Source organism: Myxocyprinus asiaticus, chromosome 43 (genome assembly GCF_019703515.2).
Source record: "Myxocyprinus asiaticus isolate MX2 ecotype Aquarium Trade chromosome 43, UBuf_Myxa_2, whole genome shotgun sequence".
NCBI lineage: Eukaryota > Metazoa > Chordata > Actinopteri > Cypriniformes > Catostomidae > Myxocyprinus > Myxocyprinus asiaticus.
This window is the reverse complement of record NC_059386.1, coordinates 25,726,470-25,749,327: the sequence shown is the minus strand read 5'-3', so window position 1 is coordinate 25,749,327 and position 22,858 is coordinate 25,726,470. Positions and strand designations below refer to the sequence as shown.

The window sequence follows — 22,858 nt, the reverse complement described above, 5'->3', positions numbered from 1 at the left end:
TTAATTTACTGTTCATTGTTAGTTCATGTTAACTAATGTTGTTATATGTTAACAAATGGAACATTATTGTAAAATGTTACTGTTATTGTTAAAGGAATATTCCGGGTTCAATACAAGTTAAGCTCAATCAACAGCATTTGTGGCATAATGTTGATTACCACAAAAAAAGTATTTCGACTCGTCCCTCCTTTTCTTTAAAAAAAAAAAAAAAATGTAAGTTACGTTGAGGCACTTATAATGGAAGTGAATGGCACCAATTTTTGGAGGGTTTAAAGGCAGAAATGTGAAGCTTATAATTTTATAAAAGCACTTACATTAATTCTTCTGTTAAAACTCATTTATTATTTGAGATGTAAAGTTTTACAGTTGTTTTAGGTAGGGTTTTAGGGGTTGTTGACACTTTTGAAACAGCGCGTAGCCTATTTGAATGTTTATGGATTGGTCCCATTCACTTCCATTTTATGTGCCTCACTGGAACCTCGATTTTTTATTTATTTATTTATTTTTATTTTTTTAAGAAATTATGCCACAAACGCTGTCGATTGATCTTAACTTTTATTGAACCTGGAATATTCCTTTAACTTGACGCAGCGTCTAAAAACGCGGCGCTACTCGCGTCTCAAGGATCAAAGACGTCTAGCGTGTGTTTACAAAGAAAAACAATTGAAAAACAGCGCGTAAGAACGCAAAAACTCGTTCGGTGTGAACAGCCCCTAAGTAGGCAGCTCATTAGGTTTTGAGACACAGTCAGTGTTTTACTCCAGATGCAGAGCAGATAGTGTTGTGCTCCAGACACTGTAGACAAGCTCTCCTCATCTGTCAGGTCTCTCAACAATTCATTCAGGTTTTTGTCCACTTTAAAGCAAAAACAGCACGTCTGATCAGCATAAACCTTTTTAACATCGGACCATGCGTGAAGGACTTTTAAAACTTCTTTGCATCTTCACGTTTTCGTTTAGTCTTTTTAAAGCATCAGCTGTTATTTATCAGGTTCCTGTGAGACTGCAGCGCACAGTATCAGAACACAGCACGGGACGCCCCCCTGCTGGAGCAAACACACTCAACAGGTAAAGAGTATCACTTTCTAATGTCTGTTTGTTTACTCTTAATGTGTTTGTCTTTTTTATCAGAGATTAACTGAACAAGCTCAAGTATCTCTAGATGATGTCATCAGATTGATTTATTGCCCCAGTTTAGTCAATGAACTAAAGTTGTAGCCTATCTGTCTGTCTGTCTATCTATCTATCATCTATCTGTCTGTCTATCTATCTATCTATCCATCCATCCATCTAGACATCTATCTGTCTAGACATAGACAACTACATCTATCTATGTAGACATATGCAGAGCTTTGGGTGTCAGTTGTCTAGTCAGGCCTCATCACTGTCTGTCCTGTGAAGAGTGAAGACTTATAAATGAAGAATGATGACATGAACAATGAAACAACCAGTGGCAGGTCACAATCCTGGAATATTTTGAATCAACTGAGACTTATGTGAAGTTTCCCAGATTGATTTTAGAAAGACAAACGTACACAGTCTCACATATGGTTAAAAGTCTGTTTGACTTGTTTGAGTGTTCTACAAGAACGTCTGTCAGACGCTTCTGGGTGATATATGAATGTCTGGAGAAAATAAATCACGGTCTCCTGTGGAACAGGCTGTATTTTGCTGACTCCTATGCACAAATCAAAGAATGTAATGTAATGTGTTATTGTTGGATTTTTTGTTGTTTGTGTATTTCCTTTCTTGGTGCTATTTTGTCTGTTTGTTTATTCTTTTCTTTTTATAATTATCAACGTGGTTATATTACTGAATTAATTTTTTTTCTTTGTTTTAAATTGTGTACCAAAAAGTAATTAAAAAATAAAGAAAAAATATGTATAAAAATACTGTGCCTTTTAGCTTATTCTATCTATTTTTATTCTGTCCGTTAAAAGATATTTGATCCACAACTGTTTTTCTGGCTCACGACTGTTGGGTACATATGGTTTGCAATATTTAATACAGTCCAGCTTGATGATTTCATTGGCTAATTGTCTCAGTCACATATGCATAGAATTTTGCACATTCATTTCAGGGGTGGAAATTGATTCTAAAGCCCCATGGATTCATTTTATTGGATTCTTGACCTTCTAATCTGATTGTATTCTCTGGTGTTTCTCATTGTCATGGAATGAACTAGGAACTGGTGCCAGTACACAGTACAGAAGACCGTTTCATGCCAGACACACAATGGGACAGAGACTGTTGTGCAGCGACTGTTTCAGAGTTGCCGCTGGCCTGGGCCGTGTTCAAACCTCATCAGGTATGAAGAAAATTTATTATTTAATTATTTCCCTTCCAAAAAATGAAAATTCATTGTCTCACCCTCATGTTGTTCCAAACCCATATGACTGTCTTTCTTCAGTGGAAAGCAAAAGGAGATGAGGCGGTCAGTCCCTTACATTTTGCCCAACATCTCCTTTTGTTCCATGGAGGAAAGAAAGTCATACAGGTTTGGAATAAATCGAGAGTGAGAAAATGATGACAGAATTATCATTTTTGGGTGAACTATTACTTAATATATTGTTATTCATTTTTAAAGTAACTGATATTGGACTACGGTTCACAAACTCTGTGTGTGTTTTGACTTTCTGTATTTTCCCAGCTACAGAACGCTGATGAGACCTGTGTACAGAGTGACCTACAGGAAAATCACTTCACTGGAATGGCGCTGCTGTCCAGGATTCCATGGGGAAGACTGCAGAGAGGGTAAGGGAGTACATTTCTCTAATTCACTTAAATAAGTTCACTTAAATATTACTACATTTGAATGACTGAGACAAAGCAATTGTTAGATGTAGATCAGATTTAGTTCATTACAGTAAAACAATAAATATGTCAGACATTATTAGTGGTGCTTGCTTAGGCATTCAGACTTGTGATTTTTGCCTGGCAGATGATAAAACTGCAAAAAACAATCCAATGGACTTACATTGAAGGAGGGATATAAGTCACATCTAGGGACCAGAATATACAGTAATAGAGACTTTTGACTTGGGACAATAAGCAATCACCTAACAACCTCCTAAGCAACCACCTAGCACAGCCCTAGCAACCACCCAGAACACCCTCGCACCATGGCGGCGAGTGCACCACTCACATTTTCTTCAGAATATGTAAAAATCTAGTTATGCTTTTGAAGTTTGGGTTTGAAGAATGTTTGTGTTCATTTTGTGAGATCCATAGAAATAAGCTATAACCTCATTATTTCAAAACCATGTTATTATACTTTGGGCAGCCACATAATTCATATGTCTTAATGGGTGATTCTTTTTTTAAATTAAAGTCCCTTAGCAACCAGAAAAAGATCCCTGACATTCATTGTGTGGGTGTGAGAGTAAGTGACAACAGCTGGTGTGACTGTGGGAATAAAGCATCTGGGTGAGCTCTCACAGTGATTTGTGTCATAATTATATAGCTTCTGAATGTTTTTTCCCCCAGGATGCTGAGATGCAAAATGAGCATTGAGTACTTTAGAGCAAAACATCCATAAACATGTTTATACACATGTATACCTTGAGAAAATGCTTTATGGGTTGCATGATGACTACAAACATAGAACATTTTCTTATAGATTTATAATACATGCCGTAAACCCACAAAAAAATTAAAAACAAATAAAAATGAATCATAAATGAGATCTCAATTTTAAATCTCATTATCATTTTGACTTCTCAATTGTTACTCCTAAGCAACATTGAGATTAAATAGAGAGCATATTTAGACTTTGTCTAAAGTCTTCTGCTTCTCTCGAGAAAAAGACACCAGAAATCTCATATGTGTCTCCTATCTCAAACTGTGCTCAAATGTGCCAAGATTCTGAAGTCTGCAATTAAAACTCGGAAATTTCAATATGATCTGAAGTATTTCTAATCAAAGACCAAAAATCTTCCAAGACTAATTATCTGAGCTATGAAATCCACATTAATTTTATAGCTAATTACTCTTACTGCATTTCAGTTGATTATATTTGTATTTCTCTGAAGGTGTTTTAGAACATCTGACACAGAGTTTATATTTGAAGGATTAGTTCACCCAAAAATGAAAATTCAGTCATTGTTTTCTCACTCCTGTGTTGTTATAACCCCATATGACTTTCTTTCTTTTTCTTAACACAAAGGGAGTAACTGTGAAAAAATGTCAGTGATGTCACAGTCATACAGTGCTCAGTGATGTCATACAATTGCAGATTATGGTGACTACCTCTTCAAGCTTCAAAAGAACGCATAAGTATAATTCAGAAGTCTAATGAATTATTCCATGAGACTTATGATGGTTATGAATGCATACGATAAGTTTTGGCGAGAAACAAACTGAAATCTAATGTATTATTTAGTGAAAATATTCACTGACTGTTGATAGGGCACAAGAGCAACAGTTCACGCAGTGCCCTTGTGACATTGGTGCGAAAACTCGTTTTGTTTATCTAATAACAGGTCCTCGACAGCGATAGTGACAAAAGAACACAAAACAGCTGCACACAAAACAGAGAACAGAACTCACTAAACATGTTTGAAGAGTTCATAGTCGAAGAATTGATGCATTTCTATGCCCAGCCATATTTTTTTAAATGGAGTATTCGTAAATCAAACAGAAACATAGCGGAGGCTACAGGCAGCCACAGTCACACCGTGTCCTAAACTGAGGGCAAATGACATGTGATAAAAGGTATCTTTTCTATGGTAATCAGTGTTTTTGTCTTGACCAGCAGTGACGAGCGACGGTACATTCTATCATCGCTTGTTTTCTATTTTCGGCATTGCGCAGGTAACTCCGTCCACTGTGAACTGGCACCGGTCCAAAAACTTTCAAAAAATAAGGCTGGGCATAGAAATGCATCAATTCTTCGACTAAAAACTTTTTAGACATGTTTAGTAAGTTCTGTTCTCTGTTTTTTGTGCAGCTGTGTTGTGTTCTGTTGTCGCTATCGCTGTGGTGGACCTGTTTTTAGATAAACAAAATTATTTTTCGCTTAAACACACCAACGTCGTGAGGGCGCTGCGTGAACAGTTGCTCTCGTGCACTATCATGAATGCGCACAGGAGATCAATGGTCAGTGAACATTTTCACTAAATAATACTTCAGATTTCAGTTTGTTTCTCCCTAAAACCTTATCGTATGCTTTTACAACAATCATGAGTCTCATATAATAATTTATTAGACTTCTGAATTATACTTTTGTGTTCTTTTGAAACTTGAAGAGATAGTCACCATTAACTGCCAATGTATGACATCACTGAGCACAATCTTTTTTCACAAAAACCACTGAGGTTGAGAAACAAAGCATGTTCCCATGGTTGTCAAACACAACAGTAGCGAAATAGTGCCCTCAACTGACAAATTAGAAATCAGAATATGGCATTAAGTCTCAATAATTCACTGCAACTACAACACTATGAGAACATGCAAAATGATTGACAGGCAGAAAGCGTCCGAGACCGCGGCCCGCAGACACATTTTTGTTTGCTGTTTATAAAGTCTAGAGCTGTCACAGAGACCGGTGAGATATCTCACTTATTTCGGTGATATGTTTCAGGGAGTATGATTTTTTTTTTGCATACCTTTCCGTGAAAAAAACACTTAAACACCTTTAAGTCTCTTGATTTATGAAAGAGCCACATCTGAGCAATAAAAAGCTCCATAAGTATCCTATCACTCCTAATCAGTGTTACTAATCAGTGTGTATCCAATTACAAAGTAATTAGTTACTGTAAACTAATTACTTTTTAATCAAAAAAGTAGAGTAACATTACAATTTAAATTCCTGTTATCAGATTATAGTTACTGACTTTTAAAGTAATTACTTTTAAGTACATTACTTGCGCTAAAGTAATATGTATAATACATTTATAATATTAATTCATATTTACATCTGTTAGCGTTTCTGTGACAGCTGAAGGGTGTGCGACAATGAATGAGGAAGAAATATAGAAATTTTGAATTTGAGCAGAAAAACAAAAACTTTTCTAGGAAAAGTGATTTAGAAAGTAGCTTAAAAGTAAAATAATTATTAATGTGATTAATTTTTAGATGAAGTAATCAGTAAAGTAATCTGGTAAAACTTTAAGTAAGAAGTAATTAGTCATTTGTAGTGGATTACTTATTTTGAGGAATTTACCCAACACTGCTCCTAATTAGTCAATACATCATATTCAAAAATGTATTTGGATGTAAAATCATGAAGATATCCTTAAGGACTTAATCATGTTGGTGTACCAGATAACTCTGCCTAACATAACACAGATGAAATGCTTGAAACATTATCATGCCATCTCATAATACCACAGTTACACTTACAGTTACTCATACCACTACTGATTCACTTTACTGTAATCCTGGTAGGATTAGCATAATTAGAACCAGCACTGCTCTGGGCCTTTTCATTTATGGGTAAATACATTTTATTGATGCTGAAATAAATAGCTGGAAGAACATATTTTGAATTGGGGAAATGAATCAATACTGTGATATGGCACAGCACAGTTAGATGTGGTAGAGGTCATATGATTCGAAAGAGTTTATGACCCAGTAAGGATAATTTACCCATGACACACATTCCTAATTTATTTTATTTTTTAAGATAGAGATGGTTTAATGAGCTCCCTTCCCTCACCACAGCAGACATACTGGCCTGTCTGTGGTGTCTTTTTTCAGATCATCCCGTCAGATGTGGATGATTTAGTTTGGGTCAAGTCCAAGGGTGCCATGATCTCTGACATGGTAAATAAATCAGAAATCTCCACTCTCCGTCCCTCTCTTCTTCCTTCTCACATCAGTCTTCATAGCTTCAGCCTGAGGCTGCCGATCCCCTGGGTCTTTGTCCCCTCTGTGTTTGGCTTATTTAAGAACATATTTTTGGAATTTGGGCCTTAATGGCATGAGATTGTGACTCACAGTGAAAGAGCTCAACTTACAAAGTCAGTCTGTCTGTAATCCCGACATTTCCAGTTATCATTTGTAATGAGGCCAAATGGAGAAAGCTGCAGTGGCCCCAAAAAGTATTTGGACACTTAAGTTACTTTTGAAATATATGAATGTCATTGCATTAGATAACAAAGTACACTGTATAAAGTGGTAACTTGCAATTGTTAACTTAAGGAACTATTTCTACCTGATCTAACCCTTAAAATTAGTTTTGTTGTAACCTAATGTATTCAGGTTGATTTAGTGATCATATGTTTGACATAAATAAAAGCAGTCAAGGGGATAGTTCACCCAAAAATGACAATTCTCTCATCATTTACTCACCATCATACCATTCCAGATGTGTATGACTTTCACTCTTCTGCAGAACAAACGAAGATTTGTAGAAGAATATCTCAGCTCTGTAGGTCCATACAATGCAATTCAACAGAGTCCAAAACTTTGAAGCTCAAAAAGCATATAAAGGCAGCATAAAAGTAATCCATAAGACTCCAGTGCTTGAATCCATGTTTTCTGAAGTGATCTATTCGTTTTGGGTGAGAACAGAGAAAAATGTATCTCACTTTTCTCATATAAATCTTTAAATCTAAAGTCTCCTTGGCGATCATGATTTCAAGCTCGATTACACTTCCTAGAGCCATCTAGCGCTATGCACATGCAGCAATCACTAGGAAGTGCAATAAAGCTTGAAATCATGATTGTGCCTAGTGGCAAGATTTATAGTGAAAAAAGAGTTACATTTTGGTCTGTTCTCACCCAAAATCGATTGCAACGCTTCAGAAGACGTGGATTATACCACTGGAGTCTTATGGATCACTTTTGTGCTGACTTTATGTCAAAGTTTGGCATTGTATGGACGTACAGAGCTGAGATATTCTTCTAAAAATCTTTGTTTGTGTTCTGCAGAAGAAAGTCAAATATACACCTGAGTAAATAATGAGAGAATTTTCATTTTTGGGTGAACTATTCCTTTAATTTAGATGTTACCACAAGAAACATTTTTTAGGTTAACATTTGTGTTGTGTATAAAACCAAGTGTCATTTATTTGAAAGAAAGATAACACTATAACACTATAACAAAGATAACACTTTTCAAGCAAAACATTTCACAATAAGAAGTTTGTTAGGTTTGAAATGATAAAACAATAGGTATAGTGTCCAAAATTAAGACAAAAAGTATTTGGATATTTTGCGTGCTTATTCTGCATGGACACCTGTTTAAACTTGAAGGGATATGACTTCATACATCCACTTAAAGTGACCTTAACATTAGCTGGTTGAAAGTCATTGGATTAAATGGCTCAGAAAAGTGAAGTTAGTTCTTAGAAAATGTCTAGCATCATTTGTTTGCAGATGCCACATGGTTTTAAATTCTAATGCAATGACATTCATAGATTTTTAAGTGTGACTTGAGTGTCCAAATACTTTTGGGGCCACTATATGTCTAATTACCCTTAGGAAGATATTGTCTTCTACATCCAGACAAGCCAACTCTCACAATGAAAAGTTTATTTCTGTAAACAGAAATGCAATAAGACACTGATTCCTGCTCCCTTGGAGTGAATGTTGAATGTCTGACACTTATTGAGAATTGTGTTAAGGGAAACTGTGAAACTAGCTGAGGTCATGTTGAACCACGTTAGTAATGTTTTGTTTTGCAGGAATGTACAGTGTCATAAATTCTCATACCAATGCACTGACATCAGAATGGGAAATTGTGTCTTGTATTACTGTAAATGAAACCAATTTGATAAACTTAACTGTTCATTAATGCACTCCAGATGAAGATTTTCCCCCTCCATAAAATTAGTCAGCAAAATGCTGGAATGGTTGTTGCTGTCCCTCCCTGGGATAATTTTCTTTTATGCACTAATGCATTCCTCATATATTAAATGTGATATGCCGATGTTAAAATATTTTCTCATGTCCCAGCTCATTATGCAGAAACAAGTATAAGTAAGCCATTTTTTGGTTCATTTCCATCAAAAGATTGTTCTGTTTATTTGAGTTGGAGCAGCCCAACATAGAAACATCGGTTCAAGCAATGACATGAGTTTGGGGTGGAACTATCTGTTTGGTAACCAATGGAAGACAAGGGGAGTGTTTGTGAAGCCTGTTAGAAAACAATAGCTATTTTAGCAAATTTCCGTTTGGGTGCAGAAATTACATGCTTAACCTTTAAGGCCAGTTCCTCTCTATGTCTAAGATGTGTAAGAAATATAGCTTCATGTTAGGCTTTGGAGTAGACTTCAAGGAATGCAGTAGTGCAAGCTGTTGGGAGGGTCATTGCAGCTGGGATCGACAGCTGTTAAAGATCCTTTGTCTCAAAACGGTATTCCAATTGTCACTGGAGAGGAACTCTCAGATATAAGGTGGAACAAATGAAATGACCACAAGAATCTACTTTAAGTTTTATTTATTTATTTATTTATTTATTTATTTATTTTTCATATATATATATATATATATATATATATATATATATATATATATATATATATATATATATATATATATATGCCAAATCCATTTACCTTAATGAACCAGTGAACTAAGGTATTTAGGTTTTATTACATTCAAAAATTGTATTTAATTTAACAGAATTTACCTGACAAACGAGGTTACACCAACAAAAGTTATTTTTATGGGTTAGATCAAGAAGTAATAGATCCCTGAGGTAATAATTGCAGATTATCACTTTTTTCACTGAATGAAGTTTTCATAAAGGTATCTATACTTTTACTTAAAGGAATATTCCAGGTTTAATACAAGTTAAGCTCAAACGACAGCATTTGTGGCATAATGTTGATTACAACAAAAATTTATTTTGACTCAACGTCCTTGAGGCATTACAATGGAAGTGAATGGGGTCAAGCTGTAAATGTTAAAATACTCCATTTCAAAAGTATAGCCAAAAGACAAAAACAATATGCATGTTAACATGATTTTAGTGTGATAAAACTGCTTACTAATCTTTTCTATGTAAAGTTATAGTAAATTGTACAACTTCGTTGCCATGACAATGCAATGTCAACAAACCCCAAAACCTAAAACGACTGTAAAAAGTATGTTTTAAACAACTTTACAACTAAATAATACATGAGTTTTAACAGAAGAATTAATGTAAGTGCTTTTATAAAATTATAAGCTTCACATTTCACATTTCAGATCATTAAACCCTCCAAAAATTGGCCCCATTCACTTCCATTGTAAATGCCTCACTAAAACCTCAATTTTTGCTTTTTATAAAGAAAAGGTCAGAAGAGTCTAAATTATTTTTTGTGGTAATCAACATCATGCCACAAATATTGTTGATTAACCTTAACTTGTATTGAACCCGAAATATTCCTTTAAGTATGATGATTGGGTACTTTATACAAGCCCTCCTTGATGTTACCCTGAAAAATGTGGTAACCAGCTATTATTATCTCAAGAATCTATTTCTATATTTTAGGTTACCTGATAATGCATTGTTACAGTGTAGAATAAAGGAAACAACACTTTTGTATTCTCTAATCAAGAGGCCTCTTTGTAGAGATGTGGCAGAGCAGATATTTAGTCTTCCATGGGAACAGTTCCTATCATTGTAAAGGCTTGAATATTAGAACTACCCGGTGCCCCTGGTTGGGATCTGATCTCTATGTATATAGCCTATATCTGCTCCAGCTGCCTTTCTTACTACCCCCATACCGGGTTTCCAGAAGGCCTGGCAGAGGTTCAAGTCTATCACCTGCTCTACAAATTCCTTTAGATTGAGATCGGGATCAGAACCCCTAGCTGTGTAAGTGGCTATAGAGTGTGGGAAAACGGGACTTCTGTGGTGTGGTACCACATGATTGATGAGGACGTGTGTGCTCAAGTCCCGTCAGCTGCCTGTAGCGGTTGAGATCATCTCATTATTGTGGTGGAGCACAGATGGAAATGCCAGTGAGGTTTATGAAACAGGTCTATCTGTTCATCGGGATAACTTGCAGTAATATTGTATGATAATTAGCCAAAACCCTGATGTGATATAGAAAGTGATGTTGCAATGCATATGTTCAGATTATTGAAAGCAGATAAACTGTAGATACTATTTGGCTAATATAACACTTGTTTAGATAGTCAACGATTGTAATATAGGTTAATGATGCACAATTACACATAATCTGTAGATCTGGTCGTACCATTGAAGGGATAGTTCACCCAAAAATGAAAATTCTCTTATCATTTTCTCACCCTCATGTCATCCCACATGTGTATTACTTTCTTTCTTCTGCTGAACACAAACGAACATTTTAAAAGAATGTCTCAGCTCTGTTGGTCCTCACAATGAAAGTGAATGGGTACCAACATTTTTAAACTCCAAAAAGCACACAAAGGCATCATAAAAGTAATCCATATGACTCCAGTGGTTAAATCCATGTCTTCAGAAGTGATATGATAGGTGTGGGCAAGAAAAAGATGAATATTTAAGTCCTTTTTTTACTATAAATTCTCCTCCCTGCCCAGTAGGTGGCAATATGCATGAAGAATGTGAATCGCCAAAAACAAAAGAAGAAGAATGTGAAAGTGAATGTGGAGATTGATAGTAGAAAAAGACTTAAATATTGATCTGTTTCTCACCCACACTCATCATATCACTTCTGAAGACATGAATTTAACCACTGGAGTCATATGGATTACTTTTATGATGCCTTTATGAGTTAAAAAATGTTGGTACCCATTCACTTGCATTGTGAGGACCAACAGAGCTGAGATATTCTTCTAAAAATCTTTGTTTGTGTTCTGTTAAAGTCATACACATCTGGGATGGCTTGAGGGTGAGTAAATGTTGAGAGAATTTTCATTTTGGGGTGAACTATCGTTTTAATGCCAGTTCTTCTGTCTAAAACCATTGCGTTGTATTTTACCAATAAACCAATAAAAACAGTGTAGTCATACAGAAGAGAGCATACACGAGTGTCTTCATAATCCCTGAAAAACCCCATCTGTCTCTGCCAGAATGCTGTTAATGGGTGTGGATTTTCAATGTGGTCCGTGCATGTGTGTGTGTACATCTGTGATTTGTGTATTTGTACTTCTACTAAGACTTGAGTCGCACTTTGGGTTGGTACATAGATACATCATCTATGTTTGTGGTGCAATGTGTTAGCATCATTTTAACAACCATGCCAGTTCTAATAAATTTCTGCTGCTACTAGTTCCAAAAATGCCCAGCTTTAACCCTTCTTTACATCTGCAAAAAGCATAGGAGTCCAGTGTCTGCAGATCTCATTGTGAAGATGATAGAGACTTTCTCCTCTTTACGGCTTGTCCTTTGGGTGTTTCCAGAATAGCCAAACACTGAGCTGTCCACTGATCTGAGAGCAGTCTATTCTCCAGCAGAGTCCTGCATATTTTTATAGCTCCATGTGCATAACGGCCAAGGCACGAGGAGAAGAGAACCGTCAAACAGCTGAACATTTCATTTTGTGTTTGCATAGTCAGCCAAACTTCAACTGCAGTTTAACTCGCAGACAAGCTTCCAACATACATCACCAAGTGCCATGGAGACCCTACAAAATAAATACCGCAGAACTAAATCCACTTTATTTATTTATTTGGTTTTTTAACTGAACCCATAGAGGAAATGTATTTATTTGTTTGTTTTTTTGTTTGTTAAGAGGATTTTTTTTTAACTAAACCCATTTAGAGGAAATTAATTTTTTTATTTATTTGTTAAAAGGGTTTTTAAGTAAACCCATTTTGAGGAAATGTATTAATTTATTTGTTAAGTGGGTTTTTAACTTAACTGATTTAAAGGAAATGTATTTATTTATTTAAGTGGGTTTTAAACTAAACTAACTATATATATATAATTTTAATTTTTTTAATTTATTTTTTACTAACCCATTTAAAGGAAATGTCTTTTTAAATTTATTTATTTGTTAAGTGGGTTTTTAACTAAACCCATTTAGAGGAAATGTATTTATTTAGTTAGTTATTTGTTAAATGGGTTTTTAAAGGAGTTTCTTTCTTCATCAAAACAGAATTTAAGACTTTTAGGATTTCATTTCAGGCCTCCTCCTCTAAACAATGCAAGTGAATGTCCTCCATTTTTTGACGGGCTAAAATGCATATTTAGGGTGCATCAAAATAATCCACACGACTCCAGTTGACAAATAAAGTTCTTCTGAACACAAACGATTGATTATTTTTAGAAAAAAAACAATACTTATATACTTTTTAACTACAAATGTTCGCTTCCGTATATTCCTGTGACGCGCGCTCATGAGAGTGATGACATAAGCTTGTTGGTAAGGTCACGCGTCACGTGGAGGAGGAGTCAGGAAGCGCGTCATTGTTTACAAACCAAAACAGTCCAAATCAATTTAAAAACAATATAAAATAATATAATTAATAATTTCCAAATAATAATAAAACAATGACGCAATTCCTGAGTCCTCCTCCACGTGACACGTGACCTTACCAATGAGCAGATGCATCTTGGATGGCCTGAGGGTGACTAAATTATCAGCAAATTTTCATTTTTGGGTGAATTATTCCTTTAAGTAAACCCGTTTAGAGGAAATGTATTAATTTATTTGTTAAGTGGGTTTTTAACTAAACTAACTTAGAGGAATTGTATTTTTTTTTAGTTTATTTATTTATTTTTTAATATTATTGTATTTATTTATTGTTAGTTTTTATCTGCATTTTAACTGCACTTCAACTTCTCTCGTTTTTATGTGTGAAATTAACTTTAATTTTATTTAATCTATTTTGGCCCCGCCTGCCGGCAGGCTTCTCCCCACCTCTCTAGGGCTGGGGAGTGGGACGAGGGGAGGAAAAAAAAAAGAAAAAGAGGAGAGGGAAAGGGCAAAGTGGAACGACAGCGAGAGAGAGAGAGGAGAGAGAGGAATAACCTGGTTCGCCCAGATATGCTGTCGCCCGGCCCTCAGCCACTCCACAACCTCTGGCGGACGACAGCCACTCCTCCCCGGGCAAACCAGAGCGAGTCCTCCGACCCCTGGCGGATAGAACGCCCCTCCGTGTTTTGGCGGCCGGTAGGGAGCTCCTCCGCCCCTGGCAGAGGCTCCACTGCTCCAGGCGGCCGGCAGCGAGCCCCTCCTCCCCTTGCGGATGGTGGCCGTTCCTCCGCGTTCAGGCGGCCAGCAGCGACTAGCAGTGGATAGTAGTGGCGAGGACTCCACGACAGCGCATCCCTCCTCCTTCCCGGGCTTCGGCACCAATGTAACAAGGTTAAGGTTGGGAAAGGAGGAGGCGGGACCTGGCTGAACAGTCAAAATAATATTTAATAAGAACTTAAAAAGACACACAACATAAACACACACATGGCAGTTGCATGTGGCTCTCTCTCTCTCCCGAACTGCCGCATTCCACAGCAATTATCCCTCTCCTCAGCTGATTAGCCCGTTTGGGGGCCAGGCGTGCGTATTCACGGCCTGGCCCCGCCCTCCTCCTCGTCACAGCTGAATTCAAGTACTTTAACACTGAATAAACATAAATACATCACCTTTAATGCAGTCCTTATGGCATTTGACCCAGCAAAACAGAGGCATGTAAATATTTTCACTCTGTTATATGTGTAAACTGTGGTACGGAAAGACAAATTTGTTCCTTCTCATTTCATTAAATAAGCTAATGTGCCTTCATAAGGTCTGGGATCCAAAGTGTCCTTTGATGACACATGCTTGTGGCCGTAAGTCTTGAATAAGTCAACTGAATGTCAGATGATAAAGTTCTTGATGCTGCAAATGTCTGGTTGACTGAAACTAGAACTCCAAAAATTAATTATACAAATGATAATGTTATTTTTTACGAAGTAGTTTAGTCATAGCTTGTGAGACACTTTTACTTTGTGTTTGTTGTTGCACTTTGTCCTAAAGTTGACTTTCTACTTACATCAACACCAAGTTTTAAAAATAACAGTATTGCATTTCCAATATTAAGTTTCACCAATGAGGAATCACCTGCCATTCATCAACGGCCGTTCTCATTTCATGCATTAAAATTCCAAAGACTCGGCTGTCTTGGAAGATTGCTGTTCCTCCAAGGAGACCTCCAGCACCTTGTGGTTGTCTTCACCCTGCTCCATGCTGTGAAGGCATTCTTTACTCTACAACCCTCCAAAGGGAAAGGGAGGATTTTCGGGGGAATCCAGAGTGAGATGTTTTCCCCTTCGCTGTCTTTCCATGCAAATGGAAATCCACAGCTTGCCAGGGTCTGGTTTTCCTGTTCCTTATTCTACCCAAGGGAGAGATGTCAACCAAAGATATGATTGCACTCATTAAGTGTGTTACCACCAAGTTCTCATCGTTCCCATAGCAACGCTGAGCATTCGATTGTTGTTTTGGTTTCACACTGCGGTTTTGGGATTGATTTCATTTTGTAATACAAGTCTTTGACTCTGGAAGGAGTTTTAAGTACAGTATGAATGTGTCTTTGTAAAGTTAACTTAAGACAGAACATCACATAACAAACTAGGATCAGTTCTATTTACCACTTTCACTAACCAACAATTTTAATATGGCAAAAACCGATTTAATTTTTTAAAAATCTCCCTTAAGTAGGTTTTTAGACTGAAAGATCATACAGGTAAATGTGAGTTATGACACAACCGATGCTTGAAAGATTTATAACATTTGCTTAATCCATTCACGTTGTGTTGTATCACTTTTAATGGTGGAAAAGTCCTCTCTTTCTTTGCTGTCAAACCACACTTCTAAACATCTCTTTTTTGTATTCCTCATTTCAGAGTGCATGAACTGCACTGGCTATGCTGACATCAATGGGCGGCTGAGTGTCATTGAAGCTCAGGTAAGATACAGAAAAGTAGGTCACCTCTTGTTTTATTCAGTGACATTTGTGCTAAATTGAAATGGTGAACATAAGAATTCACTTTGTTAACAGATTATGTTACTAAAAAATACAGAGGCACCGCCTCTCCACTTATCCAACCAATCACCTGAGAGAACAGCTGATAATGAGGTGGACAGGCCCCACCCCTCACCCATAACACCCAAAGCCATTGGCCAACCAGGTGAGACAGACATCATTTATGTTTAACTAGGGTACACCATTTCACACCGTTGTAAGCTTTCATACTATGTATCCATTAATACATACATAGGATATTTATCTACTGGATTTTAGCTGGATTGCATACACTTACAAATTGTTTTTAATTTTCACCCAATTTTCAGTTTATTGACTTAAAGGAATAGTTCACTCAAAAATGAAAATTCTCTCATCATTTACTCACCCTCATGCCATCCCAAATGTGTATTAATTTCTATCTTCTGCTGAACACAAACAAAGATTTTTAGAAGAATATTTCAGCTCTGTACGTCCTCACAATGCAAGTGAATGGGTACCAAATGTTTGAAGGTCCAAAAAGCACATAAAGGCAGCATAAAGTAATCCATAAAACTTCAGTGGTTAAATCTATATATTCAGAAGCGATATGATAAGTGTGGTTGAGAGATCAATTTTTAAGTCCTTTTTTACGATCAATACCCACGTTCACTTTTACATTCTTCTTCTTTTCTTTTTGGCAATTCGCATTCTTCATTCATATCGACACCTACTGTGCAGGGAGGGGAATTTATAGTAAAAAAGGACTTAAATATTGATCTGTTTCCCACCCACATTTATCACATTTCTTCTGGTGACATGGATTTAACCACTGGAGTTGTATGGATTACTTTTATGCTGCCTTTTTGTGCTTTTTGGAGCTTCAAAGTTTTGGTACTCATTCACTTGCATTGTATGGACCTACAGAGCTGAAATATTCTTCTAAACATCATTGTTTGTGTCAGCAGAAGAAAGAAATTCATACACATCTGAGATGGCATGAGGGAGAGTCATTTTTGGGTGAACTATCTGTTTAAGATCCAGTATTACTAAACTATCCATACTAGAATTAAATATAGCATTGTCAAAATTTTATAAATAATATCAACATAGAGTTTAGGGTCCTCAGTACATAATATTTTGAATATTTGAGTAAATATTTCATATTTAGACTGGTTTATTTCTATTTCCAGGACCAAGAGGACAACCAGGGCCAATGGGGCCCCCAGGTCCCCCTGGGCCCCCTGGACTTTTGGGAAAGACAGGATTCACTGGGAAACCTGGACCTGTTGGACCCACAGGTAAGAAAAGACTTCAATTTACTTTGATTTTGAAAATTAAAACATATATGTTCTCGCTCATATAGAGCCCTCCAGTTTACATCTGGTTAATACAGGGTTGCAGGGGCCACAAGGGACCCCGGGAGAGAGAGGCCTTCCTGGGCCACCTGGGCCTCCAGGGCCTGCTGCATCTTCTCCCTTCTCCATCAGGGGAGATGTTTTCACATTAACGGCGAGACAGCATGCCCAGTGTAAGTACGATAGTCCACATTCACTGTCTAGATGTTTTCAATGAAATACTTACTTTTAATTACTTGCAGTTACATTACTTAATACGTGTGAATCAATAATAAATTGAAACAGAGTGTGAAAGAATAACTAAATGAATGATTACATCCATCATGACAGTCTTTGGGAGAACAATGTCAACTATTTGTATGCTTCCCTCGAAAAGACCACAAGGTGGCAGCATTTACATATTGTAGCATCTGCCTTTGACAAGCCACTCAGAGCTCTGGCTCAGTTTAAGGGTCTGGTTGGCTTCTGTCTGTCAGCAGTTAATCAGAGTCATTTGTTAGCTGTCTATGCAACAGCATGAATCTGGATAACCTAAAGCAGAACCTGAGCACCAGATCCTCACTGAATAGTACAGCAAAACAGCTGCTCAAATCAAATTGTTACGACTGAAGTTACATTGTACAGATGACCTCCGTAGAGATGCCTTTGAGGAACACTGGGGTGCAGTAGCTTAAAAAGTTTCAAACCTTGTTATTTTCCTTTTCCTTTTGTTTTTTTTTTTTGTTTTTTTTTTTTTTTTTATGCTTATCCTGTGGAGAGTCTGTTGATCAGATATTGAGCATGACATCAGATTAATTATTATTTTCACAGCTGTGTCACCATGTTTTAAATGTTCCAGATGAGGATGGTGACCTCCCTGCCTATCGTGACCAGAATTTTCTCGGACCCCCTGGGCCCCCAGGCCCACCTGGCCCGCCAGGTACAACAGAATATCATAGCATACACAAAAGTGTGCATGCAACCTTTCCTTTTTAGCCCCCACCCCTTACCACACATCAGTCCACACTTATTTTACAGGGCCCACTGGACCACCTGGACGCCCAGGTGCCCCTGGAAAAAACGTAGGACATATTTAAAGTTATATATGCATTGAAGCATAAGATTTCACTGTAACACTTTGGTTTTATCATAATACCATGCTTTGGTAGCTCTTTTTTTAATAGCATCCCTAAGATGTCATTTAACTTGCTAATTTGTATACGTGCTGTGCAAGTTTTTGGGTTCTAAATTTGATCTTACACTATCTAAAGTAATGTATCATGTAACATGAAAAATAAATAACTGGACAATATGTGTGGATGTGCAAAGCATAGAACACAATATATTGACTGATTCACATTTGTTTTAGACTGCTCTAAGCCTGTTAGGTAAGCCAGGGGACAGGGGCCCCAAAGGAGATCCAGGAGAAAGAGTGAGTAAACTGACTCCATGAATAAAACTTCCAAAAAATAAAAATAAAAATAAAAAATAAAAATAAAAAAACTATATTTAGACAAACGAAATCCTATAGATTTTGCAGTTTGAACAAAAATGTTTTCTCTCTCTTTTCAAAGGGTCAATCTGGACTCACAGGAAAACAAGGAGAGCCTGTTAGTGCACACTATGGGTTGCATTTTGATTAGCAAACAAAGTGTACTTTTTGGTGTTAATTTCAGTGGCATACCCCAAATTAAAGGCTTATAACTAGATGGGGTCAAGTGTTTGGTATTATTGTAAAGAAAACATAATTTTCAATATCTCAACTCAATTTTTGTAATGATAAATTCTAAGACTCTCAGCCTAAGAAATTGCTGAAAAATCACACACAAAATTGTACTTTTTTTTCTTTTTTTTCTGATTTGACATTATATATATCTGGGTGTAAATAAGGTGGCTCTGAAAAACTGCTCTTATTTTTTTTCCAATCATGTCAACTGTGAGTAATATTTTGTGTTGATACGACAAAGCAATCAAAAGTTAAAGCATTACAAAAATAATTTATCCTAGTGTACAAAAACGTCTCAAAGTGTCCAAAAGCCTCTTCAAACAAATAAAACATAATAACTCTATATAAGAACTAATTACACATGCAAACACAACAGTGACTAAAGGTTTGCATAGCATGGAGACATGATTTTAGCAATGAGATTTCACAGAATGAGTGCCTTTTGACTCAGTGAGTCTGCATCATTGAGCCTGTGTCATGCACTTGGTGCCATCTCCTCTCTGCCCAAATATGGATGATTTTTGCATCAATCTGAACCCAATCCAATTGGTTTAGCATTCCATGACGCTACATCATTTCCGGTGATGTCATCTGATCCAAGAAAGCTAACATGTTTTAAGCCAGATTGCAAGTTGCCAGATATCCAGATGCTATGTGCTCATTGTGCACATTGTGCTTCATGTCAATTATCTAATGATCTATGCATACGATTACCTTTTGTGTGGGCTCGTTTTAAAGATAATCCTCCTCTAAGTAACAGTATGTGATATTTTATATTCTGTTTATTTTTTGTGAAGTTATAAGTGAAAACGCGGCATATAAGCAACACCTGTTCACATGAAACATAAATGTCAAAGACATATACTTAGCTATTACTCACAATATTTTTATCTCTGAGTAAAACAAATAGGCTGGTTGTATTCTACTTTTTGAGAGCTGTTCAACAACATATGAGACATGGCTATTTGATGAGTTTGATGTTTTTACTGATTACAAAAGTATGTACAGTGCAAATGTTTTCATAAATTATCAAAACGGAACACTTCTGATTTGTCTGCAAATTTCAAAGCACTTGTTCAGTTTTGATCATAATGCCTACATGCATTGTAAAGTACAGCTTCTAAGCTTTGAAATTATACCTATTTTGTGTTGGTCAAGATGTAGTAATTAAGGGCCCATCCGAGCTTAAAGGGTTAAATTATTAATTTTTTCATTTTTATTTTAATATCTTATTATTATTATTATTATGATTAATACATAAGTCTTAATAATTAAAACATAATTAATCATTATTATTTCATTATGTTTTTAAAGATAAAATTATATATACATTTATATAATGAATTTTTTTTCTTTTTTATATTGTGAATAGGGTGTTCCAGGTCCTAAAGGTGAGCCAGGAGAGACTCAAGGAGAGGTATGGCCCAAAAAACTTGGATGTCCAGTTGTAATAATTGATTGACACAAGCTAAAGTCCCGCCCATTTTGCAGGTACAGCAGTTAAGAGAGGCTCTGAAAATTCTGGCGGAGAGGCTTCTTATTCTAGAACATATGATTGGGATTCATGGTGAGAATATTGGATGAATATCAGTTTAGATCTCCCGCAATGAGTTCTATCTAGAGAGAGGCGTATTTGAATTCCTGAGTACCATTGGTCTGCATTTATGATGTCATGGCAAACGTTTATAGTTGTTAGAGTTGTTGTCAGAGAGGTTAGCATGTATTACATTTTTAGAATAGTGTTTTTGATTGAGATGGGATGGGGGTAGATTGCTTTTAAGAATAAAAATGACATCAGAACACCAGAAATATACTGTAAGCATAGCCATTTGCTTTTATTTTTTCATATATGCACAAGATTGCTCAAGTGTCTTTCTTTTTGTCACACTGCCCAGATACTCTGTTGGAGTCTGGTTCTGGAATAGATCTTCTGGCAGATTTCATGCCAACAGGCAATGCTAAAAGTGTTGGACCTGGCCAACCATCCTCTCCTCTTATCTAAGACTGAGAGTAGCTGGAACCTGTTGGGTGTGAAAAGAGAATAACAAACAAGTGTGACCACTAGAGCGACCACTGAAAGGCCTCTATCTTATGTCTGTTTTTTTGAAGGACATATCCCTCAATATACAGTATTTGTCATATTTACTGGATTGAGGGTGGATTTTCACAAGCCATTCATAGGATTTGTGTTTAAATTCTAATTGAAATAGGTAATTCTGCATTTGTTTTAGAGTGGCACTGATCTTTTTTATTTCCTAATCTTTATGTACTCTTGTTTTAATGTTTGTTGGCAATAAATTTTTTACTTGTCCTAAATGGTTAGTTCACCAAAAAACAAGAGGGAACATTTTGAAGAATGTTGATGACCCTTTTTATTCCATACAATTAAAGTGAATGGTGACTGAGGCCTAACATCTCCTTTTATGTTCAATGGAAGAAAGAAAGTCATATGGATTTGGAACAAGATGAGGGTGAGTAAATGATGATAGAATTTAACATTTTTGGGTGAATTGTCCCTTTAAGTGCCTGTGCAGTTTTGTGCAATTGGTAAAAAATAGTGATTTGGAAAAGCAATTTAAGGTTCTTAAACCAAACAAAAAGTAGCATTCTTGACACTATTATCAGTGTTGGGTGTAATCCTATTACAAAGTAATTTGTTACTGTAATCTAATTACTTTTTAGTCAAAAAAAGTAGTGTAATGCATTACATTTTAAATTCTTGTAATCAGATTACAGTTACTGTAATTCAATTAATTTAATTACTTTTAAGTACAAGAGTACAAGAAGGAGGTGCCTTGTCTGTAACAATGAACAAGAAAGAAATATAGACATTATTTTGAATTTCTTGGGTCACCTTACGCTTGCTCACTGGGGGTCTCTATATAAATATAATTATTTTCTATTATTTATTTTAAGGCACAATGTACAATCATATTTAGTTTTTTTTTTTTATTTTTTTTTAAACCGCACTATTATAACTCAGAGACATTACTATATTACAGCTTTTTCTGTTGAAGCATAATTTTCTGTAAAGCTGCTTTGAAATGATGTGTGTTGTGAAAAGCGCTATACAAATAAAAATAACTTGAGCGGAAAAGTGTTTAAGAAAGTAACGTAAAAGTAAAGTAATTAGTAATGTGATTACTTTTCAGTTAAGTAATTAGTAAAGTAATCTGATTAAAATTTTAGAGAAATAATAGTAATTTGTAGTGGATTACTACCCAACACTGAGTCTATTTTCTTCATAATTAGCTTTATGAGTTTGTTTTGGATAATGATTTTATACCACACTTAAAGTAGCATGTATTTTCATAGAAACTGCAACTCTCCAGCGAACATAAAACAGCAAGCATTTTTCTTGTCATTTCCTTTTGTGTTCTGATGGATGACCTACGATGACCTCATGCACAGAATTATCGGCAGTCTCAGCTGTGGCTTTGTATAAACACAATCCATGGCTCAAAGCTTACTGTAAATAAAAATAGAATAGGAACTTTAAAACCAAATTTGGCCCTTGTCTGCTTAGAAAGTGCAATGTCCACCACAATAAAATGTGTTTACACCTTAGCTCACCTGTTCTCATTCATAAAGCCTATCACTGACTCGTTGAAAACCCAAAATGGCAGAATGCACCAAGGGCTGCTATTAATAGGGCTGAAGTGAATAGCCTTTGAGACACAAAAGGCCATGTTGACCTTGTTCACAGTGCACTGTTCAACACGCCAGTGTGGCTTTAAGCTTATTGTTGCAGTTGAGCTTTTGTAAACCCCTTGGGAGGGAACGAAATCTTTCAGAATCTCAGAATCTTTATTAAGAAAGAAGAATTAAGTATCCTGAGTGTCCGGTCAGACATTTCCCACGGTAATATGTTGTATATTAAGACAAAACCTGATTGCTTATTTTGTGCTTTATCTTTGTGATTTATTTCTTTTGTAAATAAAATTTTGTAGGAAAAAAAATCATCTTATGTCTGTTTAGTTGACTGTATT

At 36.1% G+C, this 22,858-nt stretch overlaps 1 protein-coding gene across 1 annotated transcript; it reads left to right on the top strand.

The window, feature by feature from the left end:
* The first annotated feature begins 743 nt into the window (after positions 1 to 743).
* On the top strand, positions 744 to 22,777 carry LOC127433936 (collagen alpha-1(XXVI) chain-like). Its single transcript, XM_051686314.1, has 14 exons — positions 744 to 1,067; positions 2,185 to 2,307; positions 2,650 to 2,753; positions 15,709 to 15,770; positions 15,864 to 15,993; positions 17,000 to 17,107; positions 17,203 to 17,337; positions 18,003 to 18,083; positions 18,182 to 18,225; positions 18,513 to 18,575; positions 18,718 to 18,753; positions 20,242 to 20,286; positions 20,361 to 20,436; positions 20,765 to 22,777. The coding sequence occupies exons 1-14, from the start codon at positions 910 to 912 to the stop codon at positions 20,869 to 20,871; spliced, it is 1,272 nt and encodes a 423-aa protein (XP_051542274.1). The 5' UTR covers positions 744 to 909; the 3' UTR covers positions 20,872 to 22,777.
* Positions 22,778 to 22,858: the final 81 nt, after the last annotated feature.